Source organism: Stegastes partitus, unplaced genomic scaffold (genome assembly GCF_000690725.1).
Source record: "Stegastes partitus isolate 25-593 unplaced genomic scaffold, Stegastes_partitus-1.0.2 Scaffold669, whole genome shotgun sequence".
Lineage (NCBI taxonomy): Eukaryota > Metazoa > Chordata > Actinopteri > Pomacentridae > Stegastes > Stegastes partitus.
Window position 1 is genome coordinate 380,647 of NW_007578400.1, and position 16,518 is coordinate 397,164.

Sequence of the window (16,518 nt, forward strand, 5' to 3'; positions counted from 1 at the left end):
GTGATCTTACTTATTAGCAGCTCTACTCTTCTGTTCTAGTCTCACTTTATTTCTCGTGTCTTGTTGCTTTTCTACTTTTCTATTTCAGTTTCTTTTGTGCTTGCTGTGCCAGAAATAGACTTGCGCAGGCTTCGGTCATGTAGAAGTAGGCTTTCAGCTCCACTTGCTTACTTTAACGTCAGTGTGGTGACTGTTTGGTCCTACAGATGAAAGGCCTCCTCCACCAGGCCCGGCTCTGCCTCCAGCTCCAGCTCCAGCTCCTCTTCCTCCACCGATGGAGATGAAACCCAGACGTCCCGACAAAGCGACGAAGCCGAAGCTTCCTCCTCGGCCGCTGTCCAAAGTGTTCAGCAGCACTGAACACGGAGCGGCTGTGCTGCAGGTGGACACTCAAGTTTGATTTTTTTTTTCTTTCAGCCACAAACATGCAAATAAACCAACATTTTTTAGTTTAGAGTTAAAGTTCAGCCATAAGCTTGACCTCATGCTCACACTTTACTCATCAGTGGATCCATGTCTCAGCCAGAAGCCGGATTTTACTTCCTGCTTTTAAAACTGGTTGTATACGTGCTGAAGGGTGTCTTATCTCACTGAGTTGTCACCCCGTTAGTGCAATTAGCATGTTAACCTGTAAAAACCAACATAACTACAGAATAAAGAGGCAGAGAGACAGCTCAAAGAAGACACCCATCCCCTACACATTATTATTAATGGGATTTATTAATCTGTACCTTTTGTTTTTTCCCCCAAAGGGATTTGATAGTTTCCGGGGAGATGAGACTCTCTGTGATGTGGTCTTGGTTCCTGGAGACAGTAAGGACACGTTCCCCGTCCACAGAGTCATCATGGCTTCATCCAGCGACTACTTCAAGGCCATGTTCACAGGTGGGCTGTTCTGTCGCACATGCTGAAGTAATACGTGCACCAATGTAGTCCAAACACAGAAAACTGGAGCCAGCGTATGGACATGAACAGTTCTTCTGGTAGATTAATGGTAGCAGCTGGACCTGCTTGAAGACGTTCCACCTTCATCCAAGAGGCTTCATCAGCTCTGACTGACTAGCTGGGAGTTCCACATCCTGATATCCTGAAGGAGACATTAACACCTGAGTTTGGGTTTCAATTGGGGGTTTGTTGCTCCTCCCCCTCGTTATGTGAGTCGTTAGTGCTCCCCCTGACACAATGGGGTTCGTTAGGGTCTCTGTGGCTAGATGTGGATTCACAGGTGTTACCGGCTCCTTCAGGATATCAGTACCTGGAACTCCTCCTCCGTTCATTAGACTCAAAGGCTACAGCGGGAAAGTGTGAGGAGCTCAGCAAACATCGTTAATCTCGCTGTAAAGTTTGGCATTTTAACACCAAGGTTTATGGGGATCGACTGCTTTTTGCTGCCTCAAGTGGACGTTTGAGGAACTGCTGTTTCTGTTTTTTCGTCCCCAGATGTTGCCTTTTTGCCGGTGCTCCTGTGAGGCTGCAGAATAAATAATAACTATAATATATTACAAGTCTTGTTTTTTAAATGAAAACAGGTCATTTGAAACCTGCCTACTCACATGCTAATTTTATCACGCGAGCTAAGCTAAGAGCAGCCTTACCGCTAGAAGACGTTTTTTATTGAGTGTATAAATAAACAGCGGTTTGTCTTTGCTTGGTGACGCTGTTCCCCTCAGCAGCTCTTCAAAAATAGACATTTAACCGTGTGGCTGCTTCGCTGTGGGACACAAACACACCAACGTCTATTGTTCTGGATGTGTTTGTGTTCTCGCTCACCTCTGTGTTGAACTTCCTTTCATTCGCAGCCTCACAGGAGGTATTTGCATTTGACCACGTTTTGACTTTTAAACAGTCCTCACCTTGTTCGAGCTTCGAGCATCTCGATGACGGTGCACGAGGCAAATCTCCCCAAACGATGTATATTCATGCCTTCGCCTCGTCTTTGTCTCTCTGCGCTTGATGTGTCTCGTGCAGGAGGCATGAGGGAGCAGGAGATGAGGGAGATCAAGCTGCATGGGGTGACTAAGACGGGCCTGAAGAACATCATAGACTTCATTTACACATCCAAAGTCAGCCTGGACATGGGGAACCTGCAGGACACCCTGGAGGCTGCAAACTTCCTGCAGGTCATGCCCGTCCTGAGCTTCTGCAACCAGCTGCTGAGCAGTGAGGTGAGAGGGTTGGTTTCGGCCTGACGTTGCACTCTTTTTCTCAAAGTCGCATCAATTCACAAAGTCTTTTCAGGCAGGTTTTGTCTTACTGTCAAATCCCTCTGAGTACTTTCTGTCCCTTCAGTGCTGGTGTCAGTTACAGCGTAGAGCAGAACAGACGAGGATCACCTTCTGCTACAGCACATGGTGATTGGACACGCCATGAAATATGTAGTTCTTCTTGAGGTTTACAGCTAGGCCTGTGTTTTGGTATTAATAAACTAAAATAAATGGATTGAAGTCCTGACCAGTGTGCTTCTGTTAAAGTATAATACTGTAGTATGAGACAAGTGTAGAAGAGTACAGACAGAGTTCTGAAAGTGACAGAACAGTGAAAGATTAAGAAAATAGAGAAGTGCAGGAGACAAACTGATGAATCTCAGTCGACACAAACAGAGGACAGCGTCCTGATTTAATCACTCCTGTCTCTAGTCTACATATTCAGCTATAGTTACCTTTATTGATGTAGTTCTGAATGGCTGCTGTCACATGCTGTTAAAACATCACAGTTAGTCCAGATATCGGTTCTTCTTGATTACCAACCACGACCCTAAAATAAAAAGGAGAAAGACAAACCTGCAGTATGAACCATGTGTGTGATGGATCTCTCTCCTGTGTTGCTCTTGGATGCAGATCACGATCGACAACTGTGTGGAGGTGGAGCGCATCGCCACCGACCTGCCGCTGGGCGACGTTCAGCTCAATATCGGTGAGTGAGAAAGTCAACAGCACAAACTTTACTGATTTACTGGATAGTGTGTTCGTCATTTTGTAGCTGTTCTGTTTGAATGTTAAGTCTTGGTTGTTACAGCCTGTACAGTCACTCAGAGTATCCCACAGTGCACCTGAGTACAGCTGATGAACCCTAACCAGCAATATGGACCATCAGTGCAATGTTAGTGAAGGATTAGCAGCATTTTTACAGATTTCTGAACGTTATTGTATCGTGCTAACATGTATTTTGTAGTTTTAATCCATATTTTCTACAGAATGAAGTCATTTTAATTGGTTAAAATTGGAAAGTACGCTCACTATAATATGAATTCATCACAAAAATGCAATCAGCTCACTACTGCTGCTAGCGCTGAGGCTAGGGCAGAGACGGAAAGTGTTAGCTTTGCCTACATAGTTCACTGTACAGTGATTCCTAGATGGGATCAGCTGTGTTAAACCTTCTGCTCCTCAACAATCCCTAAAGCCAGACAACAACTGAGTCATCATTACAAATAAAGCACCTAGATGTAGTGCACCGTGCATTGCTTTGCTATCAGACCTATAGTCCGCTGGGTCATGTCAGCTGTTGTTGGTTGTCCTTGCTCTAGGTGAGTTTGTGAGCCAGAACCTGTCTGAGCTGGTGGAGTGTGGTCGCTACCTGCAGCTCTCTGAGACCACCATGGCCAACGCTCTGGCCAGCAACTCTCTGAAGGGTTTCTCTGAGCTGGAGCTCTACCACATCGCCAGGGGATGGCTGGACCACGACCCTCCCAACCGCCGCCCCTCCGTCTACGCCTTGATGCGCCACATTCGCTTCCCTCTGATGAGCCCCAGCGAGCTGATCCAGATCTCCCAGGACGACGAGGAAGGAGGCGACTCCATGATGCGCTCGGACACGGCCTGCGTGAACCTGCTGCTGGAGGCCAGCAACTACCAGATGATGCCGTTCATGCAGCCGGCGCTGCAGACCGAGAGGACGCAGATCCGGTCGGACGCCACGCATATCCTGGCGCTGGGCGGCGTGATGCGGCAGCAGCTGGTGGTGAGCCGAGAGCTGAGGCTGTACGATGAGAAGACCGGCCACTGGAGGGCCCTGAAACCCATGGAGGCACCTCGCTACCAGCATGGAGTGGCTCTGCTGGGCGGCTTCCTCTTCATCGTCGGAGGTCAGTTTAACCCTTTGACAGCAGTAAAAACACCCTAAACGTCTTTTAACCTGAAATTTTCTGACTTTTCCTGAAGTGACCCAAAAAAACACAGAAATGAAAATATTTTAAATTGTTGTGCTTTGGTACAGGTTCTATAAAGTTTAGTCCACTGAGGCTGTTTGGAGTCAAACGTGACCCATGGATCCACTGAGATGGAGTCTAGATCCACCAGTGTGGGTCAAATCAAGGAACGTGGTGGTTTTAGGGACTCTTCAAACTGTTAGACTGTATAGGCCATGTCTTATGAGTGTTTTTTTACATTTATTAATGTGACATAAGTACTTAGACTTTCTAAATAAATGTGTAGTTTAAAGTCTGGTGTAGACACTTAGTATGAAGGAATTCTTTGACAGGAATTCTTCACAGTCTGGTCGGAGTCAAACATGCTGTGAAGGCATAAAATATGAACAGTATGTCAGGGCGAAGCCACGTGTCAGGTGGTAGACCAGGAAGTCCACTAATGTTGGTGGTTCAAGTGAAGCACGTTGAGGTGTCATAGAAGTGTGGACTGTTTACGATGTTTCAACACTCAGGGGTTCCTGTTGTTTTGGGGACGTGACAATTAAAACGGAAACTGGATCTTCAGTTCGCCAGATGTTGGGAGTGCATAAAGACTCTCGTGTTCACTCCAGCAGTAGATCAGTGGTTGAGCTTTGCTTGTGGCTGAAAAGTTTAACCTTTTAAACAAAGTAAATGTAGTAACATAGATTAGCTCTGGGATGGTGCACATTTTAGGAACTTTGAGCGTAGTTGCTGTTTTTTTGTTTCGACTGTGACGGTAGTTCTTGTTGTAATTCCTCTCAGGTCAGATCACCTACGACACAAAGGGTAAGACGGCCATCGACAGCGCCTACCGCTACGACCCGCGATTCGACAGGTGGCTTCAGATTGCGTCGCTCAACGAGAAGAGAACCTTTTTCCACCTCAGCGCTCTGAAGGGGAAGCTGCTGGCGGTGGGAGGAAGGAACGCATCGGGAGAGATCAGTAAGCTGCTGCACACCGGTTCAGTCAAAGAACTGAATCACTGCTGACACTAGAATGACAACGGTCCCAGTAGAACGTGTCGCACTTCTGCTCCTCTTGTTGGATTCTTTTCTTGCCCTAAATAAAATGTCCAAACACCTGCGTATGATTTTAAACAGACACAGTGGAGTGCTACAACCTGAAGAAAAACGAGTGGACGTTTGTGACCAGCATGGTGGAGCCTCACTACGGACACGCCGGGACGGTTCACGGGGACCTCATGTACATCTCAGGTAACTTTCTGAACCAATCTGACTGCTGGACTCTTTCATCAGTGTACGAAACCTTTGCTTAAGTCTTTCACCGTTTCATCTTGTGCAAATGCATCACTGCCTCATTTTGCAGCATGTAGACGCCTCTGGGGACTTTCCATTGACTGTTCGACTAAAGCTGAGTTCCTAATGACTCCTTTAACTTTTAATATTCACAAAGGAATCACTGAAGCACAGGAATGTTTGTCACAACAAACAGTCGTGCATTTTGGCTCCTTCACAGATTTATTAAAGGTCTTCTGGAAGTATGACAAAATCCAGTGAATCCAAATCATACAGACCAGTTGGGTTTCTGGTGTTGGTGATGTAGGAAGCTGCTTTAACCAAATGTTCTCAGTTTCATGGCCCCTTAGCTCTGCATGATTATTGGCTGGTGGCTCCTCTGAGCTGAATTATTATTATAATTAGGCCTCATTTGATCCACTCATTGGACTTGGTCACAAACACTACAGCGGGGAAGTCTGAGGAGCTCAGCAAAGATCTGGAAGAACACCAACTACCAGCAGCTGGTCAGGATGGTCAAGAGTCAACCAGGAACCAGCAGGAAGCAGCTCTGGATGGACCAGAAGCTGCTGGAACACAGCTGTCAGTGTCCACAGGGTCTGACATCAACATGAGCTGAGAGGCTGATGGAGAAGGAAGTTCTTCCTCTAGAAGCAGAACCTTAAAGCTCCACTGAAGTCTGCTGCTGGTCACATGGACAAAGAAAAGGCCTTCTGGAGGAAAGTTCTGGTCAGATGGAACCAACACTGAGCAGAACCATGTCTGGAGGAGAGAAGGTGAGGCCTTTAACCCCAAGAACACCAAACCTACCATCAAGCATGGAGGTGGCAGCATCATGCTCTGGTTCTGTTCTGCTGCCAGTGGACCTGGAGCTTTACACAAAGTCAGTGGACCAATGAAGAAGGAGGATCACCTCCACGTTGTTCAGGAGAACCTGAAACCATCAGCAGAAGGTTGATCTTGGACACAGTTGGATGTTCCAACCAGACAATGAGCCCAAACACACATCAAAGTGGTGAAGAAATGGTTCCATCAGGCTGGAATGAAGGTTCTAGACTGGTCTCCCCAAAGTCCTGACTGGAACCATCCAGAACCTGTGGACTGATGAAGGAACAAGTCTGAGTCAGAAAGACGACGAGTTTAGTTGAACTGCAGCGGTTCTGTCCAGAGGAGTCAGAGATGGACCAGAAGCTGGTGGACGGAACCAGAAGAACCCGACTGAGGAGAACATTTCTGTATGTAGATTTATGACCCAACAGATTCTGTCATGTTTCCAGAGGACCTTGTGTTTTGTGACAAACATTCATGCGTTTCAGTGATTCCATCATAGAACTAAGAGTTCAACGAGTCACTAGAACCTCAGACTGCTGAGGTAGACGTGGTCTTCACAGGTAGACGTGGTCTTCACAGGTAGACGTGGTCTTCACAGGTAAACGTTGGTTCAACCAAAAACTACCAAGAAGTCATGTTCACACGTCACCAAACTGAGTAAAATGTTTAATAGTTGGCAGATTTCAAAGAGTGAAACGTTCTTGATGAGGGTTGAAGTCCTGGTCTGTCAGCGTCCTGGTTTTAAAGGGATTCACGTCCACGTCTCCTGACCTGCCGTCTCTGTGGGTCGACTCAGCAGAGCTCTGTAAGCTGGCGACGAGCTACTTCTCACGGTGGAGTTTCAGAAACCGGCAGTGGTCTCAGGCGACGAGCTGCAGCTTTGACTCACAGCTGACAGCAAACATCTAACCGCACTTCCTCACAAGGCTTTCTTTTTTTTTTACAGCTGTTGAACAACCTGACAGAACTTCTGCCTTTTTCTGCTGAGCGTTACTCACACAGAGAAAGTCTGAGTTCACTGGAGGCTTTCAGCAGATCATCTCGTTGTTATCAGGTCGCTGGGAAAAGGCAGAAATATGCAAAACAACAAGATCCTTTGTTGGATCCTTTCAAAAGTAAAAACGCTTTCCTGACAAGTTCAGTGTTTGTCAGCATCGAACTTTATCAGCTTCATTTACAACAAAAACACTCGTTGCTGTTAAAATCACTTCTTAAAAACCAATTTTTCTAGACTTACTTCTGCATGATGTTGTCTATTATCATTATTATTATTATTAATATAATTGATTTTTTAAAACGATTTATTTTATTGTCCATTTTATTTTTCTTTTACTGTTTATTTACTTATTTACGTATTTATTTTATTTCTGTACTATTTTTATATACTAGATTTTTTAAAAACTTTTAAAATTTTATTGTCCATTTTATTCTCTTTTAACCTTTATTTATTAACTTATTTATGTATTTATTTTATTTATGTGCTATTATTATTAGTAGTAGTAGTAGTGTTATTATTATTCGTTTGGGGGTAAAAGAGAGTAAAGTCAACAAATAAAGTTAACTAATATATAAATAAATATATAGTCATATAAATATGCAGAAATATCTGGTAAATGTCAGCTAAAAATAAATTAAAGCACAAATTGTAAAATTTATAATACAAGTAAAAAATAAAAGTACTAAAGTGAAAAATGTTCTTTAAAGCGTCAAATACAATAAAAACTATTGAGTGAAATGAAGACATGAAGCAGCACAGAGCAGCATGCGTGTATTAAACGTGTTTTAATCGTCTCCTCGTTGGTCTGCGGTTCTTCAGCGTCTCCGGCTGGTTTCCGTAGATTTAAACTAGAACTATCTGAAGGTCCCACCTTGACGATAAGCTCTCCTGTCTGAAAACCGCTTCCTGCGCTCGCGGCCGGTCGCCAGGCAACCTCGGACAGGAAAGAGGCAGTTTCTCACGTTGACAGCAGAAGTTTCACACCGACGGCTGAGAACCAGGAAGCTCTGAGACCTGTGGTGGAGGTGGGTTCAAAAAAACACCCAGAAAATTCTGAGTAGCTGCTGTGTGGCGATGAGCGCTCTGACCTTCACGGCGGCCTCACAGAGAGAACGGGTCGGCTGTCAGCAGAACAGCACCACGAAGACGGCTCGCTTGGACACGACTGGTTTGGGCTGCTGCCTCACGGCTCCAAGGTCGTGGGTTCGGGTCTCGGTCGGACGTGTTTCTGTGTGGAGTCGTTGTTCAAACCGACTAAATGTGCATAAATATAGTTTAGTTGTAAATATTCATGAGTGAAGTTTGTTCCCAGTTACATATAAACCTCATTAAACTGATGCATAAAGAGGGTTCGTTAAAAAGAGCTCGTTTAAAACACTCTGTCTGTGTATGACTTCCACCTGCTGTGGACAGAACAGTTTAATTTCCTCATTTCAGTGAATGTTTTTACTATTTGACACTTTAAGCACATTTTTACTGGCAGTACATTTTGTATTTGAGTCTATTTTTCTCATTTGTAACCTTAACTTTCCAGATATTTCTGCTTCTTGTCTGTATTCGGTCACTTTGCTGCGTCTGCTTGCTGGAGATCAATACAGTGTTTTCTATTCTGTTCTATTATTAATTTAAAAAATCCACATTTTGTGCTTATTGGCAGGTTTTCAGCTGATATCTAAGAATGCTAAAGGTGTTTGTAGGACCACTAGAGGTCATTTTATTTATTTGTTTCTTTTGAACCTTTTTTTTTTTGCTCATTTCTTTTATTTCCTTTGGGTTGTTGACTCTAACGTGTCCGTCGCTGTGAAGTGCTCGGTTCGTGTGTTTGGCTGTGGATGCAGGTCTAACTCCTGCTCGTAGTCTCGTCTTTAAACCGTCTCTTTCAGAGTCTGAATGTGGTTGAGCTGCTGCAGCAGATCAGATCAAACTTCATTTAGTCTGAACACGTGCTCGAGGTCGTGAACGTCTGTGAAGTTCAGCGTTTCAGTCGCTGTTTCATACTTTAAGATAACAGACAACAGAAACACAAAAATATGTAAGTTAGAGCAGCTTTATTGAGAATGTGACTGTATTAAAATGCAGCTTACGCGAGCTCAGAGAGCAGGAGAGAAGCTAGCAGGAGTCCACAGAGCTCTCACTGTGGACACACCATCAAAGCTAATGGCGCCATTAGCCACGTTAGCCGCACAGTGTCCCACACTAAGGCTTTTCCTGTTGTTTTGGGGACGTTGCAATCAAAAATAAAACTGGATGTTCAGTTCCTCGGGAGTGCTGGTAGTGCATGAAGACTGTTGGTTCACTCTTGCAGCCAATAGCAGAACAATTAGGAGAACTTTGAGTTAGCAGAAGCAGTTCTAACAAGCTAACTGGCTAACAGTTTAACTCTCATCTCTTCACTTGTCTGCAGTGGTTTTTTTCAGGCTGTTTTGGTAGAATTAGAGAAGATTTATCTACTAAAAGTTCCACCTTGACGAGACGAGTTAGATGAAACTCTCTCGTTCTTTGTGTTTGCTGAGAACCGCGGCTGGTAAAGATTAGAGCCTGCAATGAGTTCAGACGGTAAAGTCGCCTGATGCAGGACTTTTACTCGTATTGTAGGACTTCAGAGCTGCGATATATGATATTATTACCACCATAAAGTTCTTCTTCCTCTGCTCCTCCAGGCGGCATCACTCGGGACACCTTCCAGAAGGAGCTGTGGTGCTACGACCCGTCCTCGGACACGTGGACGCGGCGCGCCGACATGATGGAGCTGCGCGGCCTCCATTGCATGTGCACGGTGGGCGAGCGGCTCTACGTGATGGGAGGGAACCACTTCAGGGGCAGCAGCGACTACGACGACGTGCTCGGCTGCGAGTTCTACAGCCCCGACGCCGACCAGTGGACGGCGGTGGCGCCGATGCCCCGGGGGCAGAGCGACGTCGGCGTCACGGTGTTCGACGGCCAGGTGTACGTGGTGGGCGGCTACTCCTGGAACAGCCGCTGCATGGTGGACATCGTGCAGCGCTACGACCCCGAGCGCGACGTCTGGGACCGGGTCTTCAACGTCCTGGAGCCGCTGGGGGGGATCCGGGCCTGCACCATGACGGTCCACCTGCCGGAGGGTTCGGTGGACGAAGCTCAGATCCAGGAGTGTCCCTTACCCACCACCAAGAGCTGAGAGCAGCGAGGCGGCGGTGGCGGCGGCGGGGGGTTTCCAGACCAGAACTGTGCAGAACAGAAGGCAAACAGGAAGCTGTGTGGGCTGCAAACACCAGCTTCATGTGTGGGGAGGCAGCTAGCTAGCATTAGCATCCTGCAGTCACACTTCTCTACCCAGCGCTTCGTTTCACGTCCGTCCTGCTGCTGCTCGACTCGTTTGACGCATTCCAGACGCCTCAAGTTTCACAAAAACATCAGAACTCTGCAAACCGGCCGCCCGTCGTCAGCTAAAAGCTCAACCAGGCAAACGAGTCGACACCGATTAAAGCCGGCGTTCACCTGAACGGACCACCTGATCAAAGAGCCTCTGAGCTTCTAGTCGGGAGGTTTTGGGATGAAAACATAAATTTATTACTGCTTGTCTTAATTAAGCGTGAAACCAAGAAGGTCTACAGACCCGATGATCCACTTCTGATGAGCTACTGCTGAGTTTAACCAAAGAAGCTCGACGATGTTCCTGAACACGAGTCTGGATGAATGTCTGATGTGTTTTCTGCTGTACAGTCGCGCTGCTTTGACATTAAATAAATCCTTTATTCTGCTCTTCTCTGGTGGATTATTTACCGTCTGAGAAAGTTGTTCTTCAGCTGCGGGAACAAAAACACAAAGTGAGTGATGACAGAAACTCGTCCTTCACCTCCAGATATCAGCCGAGGCTTCGTTCAGGAGAAGCTCGCTCTGGTTCTGTGCAGAAAACAGCCGCGAGTGTTGAGAGAAGACTCGGATACTCGCAGAACACCAGCTAGAGACGCATGACGTTCCTTTAAAAGGCGTTTTCTCCACAGAACAAGATGAACCGAGCGTTTTGCACATTTGGTTCAAATAGAGCAAATTATGTGCTGCAGTATAAACTCAGCGCTGAGACTCGTTTAGTCCTAATAAACGAAACTATGAAACATTTACACACAGAACAAAATGACAGAAACAAACAGTGAACTGCTCGTTTTCTTCTTTACAGTCTGGTAGCTCTTCAGTGTGCTTTCTGGTTCCTGAACTTCCTCCTTTAAGTTTACCTTTCAGTATAAAAGCAGTTTGTTTTCTGATGGAAGCGTCGACGTTCGGCGAGTGAAAGCTGTGTCATTTTGTTCGTTTGGATGCAGATCAAGTAGAAAAACCTTCAGTTAAACTCTTTCTTTACAACTTCTACTTATTTCCAAAATCCTTCTGCACAAATCTGCTGCTTTTAGAAAACCAGTCAGATAAACGTCACCTTGAAACGCCGACGCAGCCTCGAGCGGAACGAGCTGAAGTGTTTTACTGAAGCGTGTGAGCGATTTGCTCGTCGTCCTTCTTCAAGGATCTCTGCAGGACTTTAAACAAAGGTCCTCACAGCAGGTTTCTCCTCTTCTGTCCTGCTGCAGGATGTTCTGTCGATTATAAAAATGATTTTTTAGAGCTTGAATCCAGATTTTTTAAGCATTTTCGGGGCCTGAAAACTGCTGAAACACAGAAACGGCCTCAGAGTCTGGAGGCAAAACGTGTTCATCTGAATATTATAAAACTGTTTTCTGACGCGTTAGAAGTGCAGGAACGCAGAGAAGCCGACCAATAAATCAGCACTTTGGTTCTTCTGGAAAACTCTCCTGATCAAAAGTCCAACAACAAAGAAAGGAACGAGAAACACCTTGAGTTCAAAACGAATCAAAGTTATGCGTTTAAATACTAAAAGTAGAAAAGTTTTAGCAGCAAAATGATTTTAAAAGTTAAAAAAGTCCAAATGGAGCCAATTTAACACCAAATAAACGTTTTTTTAACGGTTTAATCGACAAAATGCTTCTTTTTTGTTTAGTTTTCTGTTTGCAAAGTGAATAAAAGAAGAAATAATCAAGAAGAGCACTAATGAATCATTAATGTTAATGTAAAAAAAGAGGAAAAAGTGTCTGTTTGTGTGAAACCTGACCTTCATCCTGCTGGTCTGGCTGAGCCGTGACGTCGGTGTCCTTGGTCTCCAGCATCACGTCTGTCAGACACATTCCAGCCTGGAGCAGCAGAGCCGCCCCCACCTCAGCAATGAAAAGCTGCTGCTTTTCTTTTCTTTTCTTTTTTTTAGAAGCTTTTCTGTGCTTACAAAACGTAGAAGTGGCGAGGCAGACGGTGCACACGTCCTCCCAGACAACAGTCCAGCTCCTGGTTTGAAGCTGCCATGTCTCTGAGCGGAGACGTCTGCGTGGTGACGGGAGCCTGTGGCTTCCTGGGACGGAGGCTGCTGAGGCTGCTGCTGGAGGACGAGGACGCCGCCGAGATCCGGCTGCTGGACCGACACGTACAGCTGCAGGTCCTACAGAGTCTGGAGGGTAAAAATCTGTTTGTTCTGACTCATTATGCATCTTTTATCTGACGTAAGAGGGTCTGAAATAATAGAAAGCACATGAAGAGTGAGGAATAGGAACATCTTTACTCCAAAATACACCTCAGAGGACGTGAAAGTCCAAATCAGAGGCAACGGGCCAAACAACAAGACTAAAAAAACATCACAAATCAGTCATGCATTCAAAGATCAAAAAGTCTGAGCAGAAAAATGTTTTTAAAAGTTCAAGAACAGCCCGAGATGGTGACAATTTTAATGGTTGAATCGACGAATGCAGTGTGTTCAGACAAGCTGCAGGTTTTACAGTCTGGAGGGTAAAAATCTGTTTGTTCTGACTCATTATGCATCTTTTATCTGACGTAAGATGATCTGAGATGATAGAAAGCACATGAAGAGTGAGGAATAGGAGCATCTTTATTCCAAAATACACCACAAAAAAGTGAAAATCAGGAAGAAAGGTTAAAACATCAACAACAGAGCAAGACGACGGCGATTTAACAGCAAATACACACAAAATGCATCATGTCTTAGTGAAGGTCTGCAGAGGGACTATTTATATCTGTGATGTGCTAAAATGGAAATAAAACTGCAGCGAGAGACAAAATACAGAACAAAGAGCAGTCATTGTTTCCATTTTATCGTTTATGACGTTGCATCAGGAACATAAAGAACCACACGGTGAAAAAAAACAGTTTTATATATAAAATATGCATTCAAATATTAAAAGTATAAAAGTTTTACCAGCAAAATGTTTTTAGGACGTTAAAATGGTGTCAGTTTAACAACCAAATGCATCGTTTGGTGGTTTAATCTGCAGAATGCATTTGGGGATTTTTTATTGTGTTTTCTAGTAAAATGTCAAAAAATGTCTGAAAACAACAGAAACACTTCGAAATACGTCCAACAGTAAACACAGAGCTTTAAAAACGTCGTGTCTCCAGAATTAAAGCCTCATTTTTTGCCTCGTTGTGCATTAAAACACAAAAATCTACACATCAAGGAATCGCGCCGTTTTGTTCGTCGACCAGCAGCTTCAGTGAAACTTGTGGCTGTTTTCTTGTGCGTCAGACTGCAGACGCGACACCAAGCTGACGGTCTTTGAAGGCGACATCAGAGACGCCGACTTCGTGAGAAGAGCCTGTCGGGGAGCGTCGGTGGTCTTCCACACCGCCTCGGCCATCTGCGTGGACGGCTCGGTGGAGCCCAGCGAGCTGTACGCCGTCAACGTCAAAGGTTAGAAACAGATCCCACAATGCCTCATGAATTATCCTCATTTCTGGGCCTGAACATGAAAAAATGATGCATTCAGGGACATGTTTTATAGAGCAGACGGCATTTTAGCAGCAGTTTAAGTGTAAATTATCGACTTTAAGCCGTAATAAAATTCAAACAGGCGACTCATCGTAACATCCACCCGCTGCACAGTTATCATACAGAAGACATTGAGCTACAGAAGCCAGAGCTGTTTGTTTACTTGACATGTTTACGTGTTTATTTCTGCTCTAAAGTCGAGCTTTTAACATGGAGCTCTGTGGAGCCTGATGCAGCCTCTAGTGGACGTTCAAGGAACTGCAGTTTTAGAATATTGCCCTTAAAAGCAAGATAAAGTTCTCGGAAGACACTCTGAAAACGTTCTCAAAAATGTTTTCTGAATGTTGCATTGAAAACCTTGGGAACGTTCTACGGATGAATGTTCTCATCCTCATCCTCAGATAAATTTCACTCATTTCAAATAATGTTCCTGTGTGGTTAACAGTTAACTAAGAAACATTTTAAGATTCAGAGGATGTTTGGAGGACGTTGGCAGATTATGTTCCACGACAACAAAAGCAGAACCAACATTCAAAAAACGTTTTCAAGACGTTGTCGAGGCCTCAGAATGCAGACAAAATGTTCCACGTAATGTGACATAAGAACAAAGGTGCAACGTTCTGAGGATGTTTTAGGTATGTTGTTGTTCAGATGTTCTCAAGGCCTCAGATGATATTTATAAAACGTTCCTGTGATCTGATACACTAACATCGGTGAAATGTTCTGGCTGCAACGTTCTGGGGATGTTGTGAAGGAACACATTAAAGAATGTTCTTCTATTAAACATTTTCACAACATTACATGACAACAAAGAAGGAACGTTCTCAAACTGACATCCAACATTCTAACGTTCTGAGGACGTTTTGGGGATGTTGTTGAGGGAACACACTGTATAATATAATAAATGTTCCCACAGTGTTCCTAAGTTACATGATAACAAAGGAAGAACGTTCTCAGTGCGACGTTTTCATTTAACAATGTTACCGCCAAACGTTTAAAGAACATCTTTAGCTATCCTGCCTTTAAGAAGAACATTCTGGGAACTATATGAAAACATCAGTAGAACTGTAATGTGACATCTTAACAAAGGTGGAACATTTCAGCAATATTCTGAGAACGTTCTTCTGTAAAGAGTTCCCACAATGTTACATGATAACGAAGGAAGGACGTTCTCAAAATGGTTTAAGAACATGTTTAGAGCGTCTTCAGAGAACTTTCTGGGAACTAAAAGAAACCTTCCTGCTGAAAACATCACTAGAACTTTCTTAGAGCGTTTTCAGTACAAAGGAAGTTCTAGCCGGGTTCTGGTTCTCTGAGGTAAACTCGCTCATTGTTGGCTCATATGAACTGTGGAACGTCTTTGCTTTGCAGGAACGCAGCTGCTCCTGGAGGCGTGTATCCGGGAGAACGTGACGTCTTTTATCTACACCAGCTCCATCGAGGTCATGGGACCGAACCCCAGAGGAGAACCGATAGTCAACGGGGACGAGGACGTCGTCTACAAAAGCATCCTGAAGTTCGAGTACAGCAAGACCAAGAAGGAGGCCGAGGACAGAACCCTGCAGGCCCACGGAGAACCTCTGCAGAACGGAGGCCGGCTGGCGACCTGCGCCCTGCGGCCGATGTACATCTATGGGGAAGGCTGCCGCTTCCTGCTGGGCCACATGAGCGACGGGATCCGAAACAAGGACGTTCTGTATCGCATGTCTCTGCCGGAGGCCCTGGTGAACCCCGTCTACGTGGGGAACGTCGCCGTCGGTCACCTCCAAGCCGCCCGCAGCCTCAAAGACCCGCAAAAAAGACACGTCGTTGGTGGAAAGTTCTACTTCCTCTCTGACGACACGCCACACGTGAGCTACTCGGACTTCAACCACGTCGTCATGGCTCCTCTGGGCTTCAGCATCCAGAAGAGCCTCATGGTTCCGCTGCGTCTCTTCTACATTCTCTGTTTCTTCATGGAGACCCTGTGCGCGATGCTCCGGCCTTTCGTTCGCATCGTCCTGCCGCTGAACCGGCAGCTGCTCACCATGTTGAACACGTCGTTCAGCTTCTCCTACCAGAAGGCCAAGAGGGACCTGGGCTACGAGCCGAGGTACAGCTGGGACGAGGCCAGAAGGTCCACCATCAAGTGGCTCGCGTCGGAGCTGCCGGCCGCGAGGGAGCGAGTAGCGTCTGAATAAGTCAGAGTCACAACAAGGGCCTTCTCGTAGATTAATCGTAACAACTGGAATGAAACGTCCTCAAGGAACTCAAGCAAGTCCAGCCAACTGCTTGCTGAGAGGAAGTCCAAAGGCAGCTCTGGATTGCTGGGTTCTCTGGTTAGATCCATCAGCTCTGTACCTGACGATGTTAAGTGTTGTGGTGACATATGTTGTAATCTGTGCTATACAAATAAAATGGAGTTGGATTGAAATATTTGTCAGATTTGCATGTTATTAAAAGTTTTAGA

The 16,518-nt window shown here is 45.3% G+C and overlaps 2 protein-coding genes across 2 annotated transcripts in view; both read left to right on the plus strand.

Moving 5' to 3' along the window:
* The window catches only part of LOC103363564 (kelch-like protein 9), a gene marked incomplete at its 5' end in the record, with an annotated part of 16,081 nt that extends 5,087 nt beyond the window's left edge, over positions 1–10,994 (plus strand). Inside the window, 8 exons of the mRNA XM_008290382.1 lie at positions 207–382; positions 753–885; positions 1,969–2,165; positions 2,838–2,913; positions 3,527–4,084; positions 4,931–5,110; positions 5,269–5,382; positions 9,913–10,994. Coding sequence (XP_008288604.1) covers positions 207–382; positions 753–885; positions 1,969–2,165; positions 2,838–2,913; positions 3,527–4,084; positions 4,931–5,110; positions 5,269–5,382; positions 9,913–10,409 — 1,931 coding nt within the window. The remainder of the gene's footprint in view (positions 1–206; positions 383–752; positions 886–1,968; positions 2,166–2,837; positions 2,914–3,526; positions 4,085–4,930; positions 5,111–5,268; positions 5,383–9,912) is intronic.
* Positions 10,995–12,591: 1,597 nt separating this feature from the next.
* hsd3b1 (hydroxy-delta-5-steroid dehydrogenase, 3 beta- and steroid delta-isomerase 1) lies at positions 12,592–16,482 on the plus strand. The gene is made up of 3 exons (XM_008290377.1): positions 12,592–12,744; positions 13,827–13,991; positions 15,441–16,482. The coding sequence occupies exons 1-3, from the start codon at positions 12,594–12,596 to the stop codon at positions 16,247–16,249; spliced, it is 1,125 nt and encodes a 374-aa protein (XP_008288599.1). The 5' UTR covers positions 12,592–12,593; the 3' UTR covers positions 16,250–16,482.
* The last annotated feature ends 36 nt before the right edge of the window (positions 16,483–16,518 follow it).

Coding starts and splice junctions, on each gene's coding strand:
- hsd3b1 (XM_008290377.1), top strand. CDS start 12,594: ATGTCTCTGAGCGGAGACGTCTGCGTGGTGACGGGAGCCTGTGGCTTC. Junction 12,745..13,826: donor GGTCCTACAGAGTCTGGAGG/GTAAAAATCTGT, acceptor CTTGTGCGTCAG/ACTGCAGACGCGACACCAAG. Junction 13,992..15,440: donor GTACGCCGTCAACGTCAAAG/GTTAGAAACAGA, acceptor TTTGCTTTGCAG/GAACGCAGCTGCTCCTGGAG.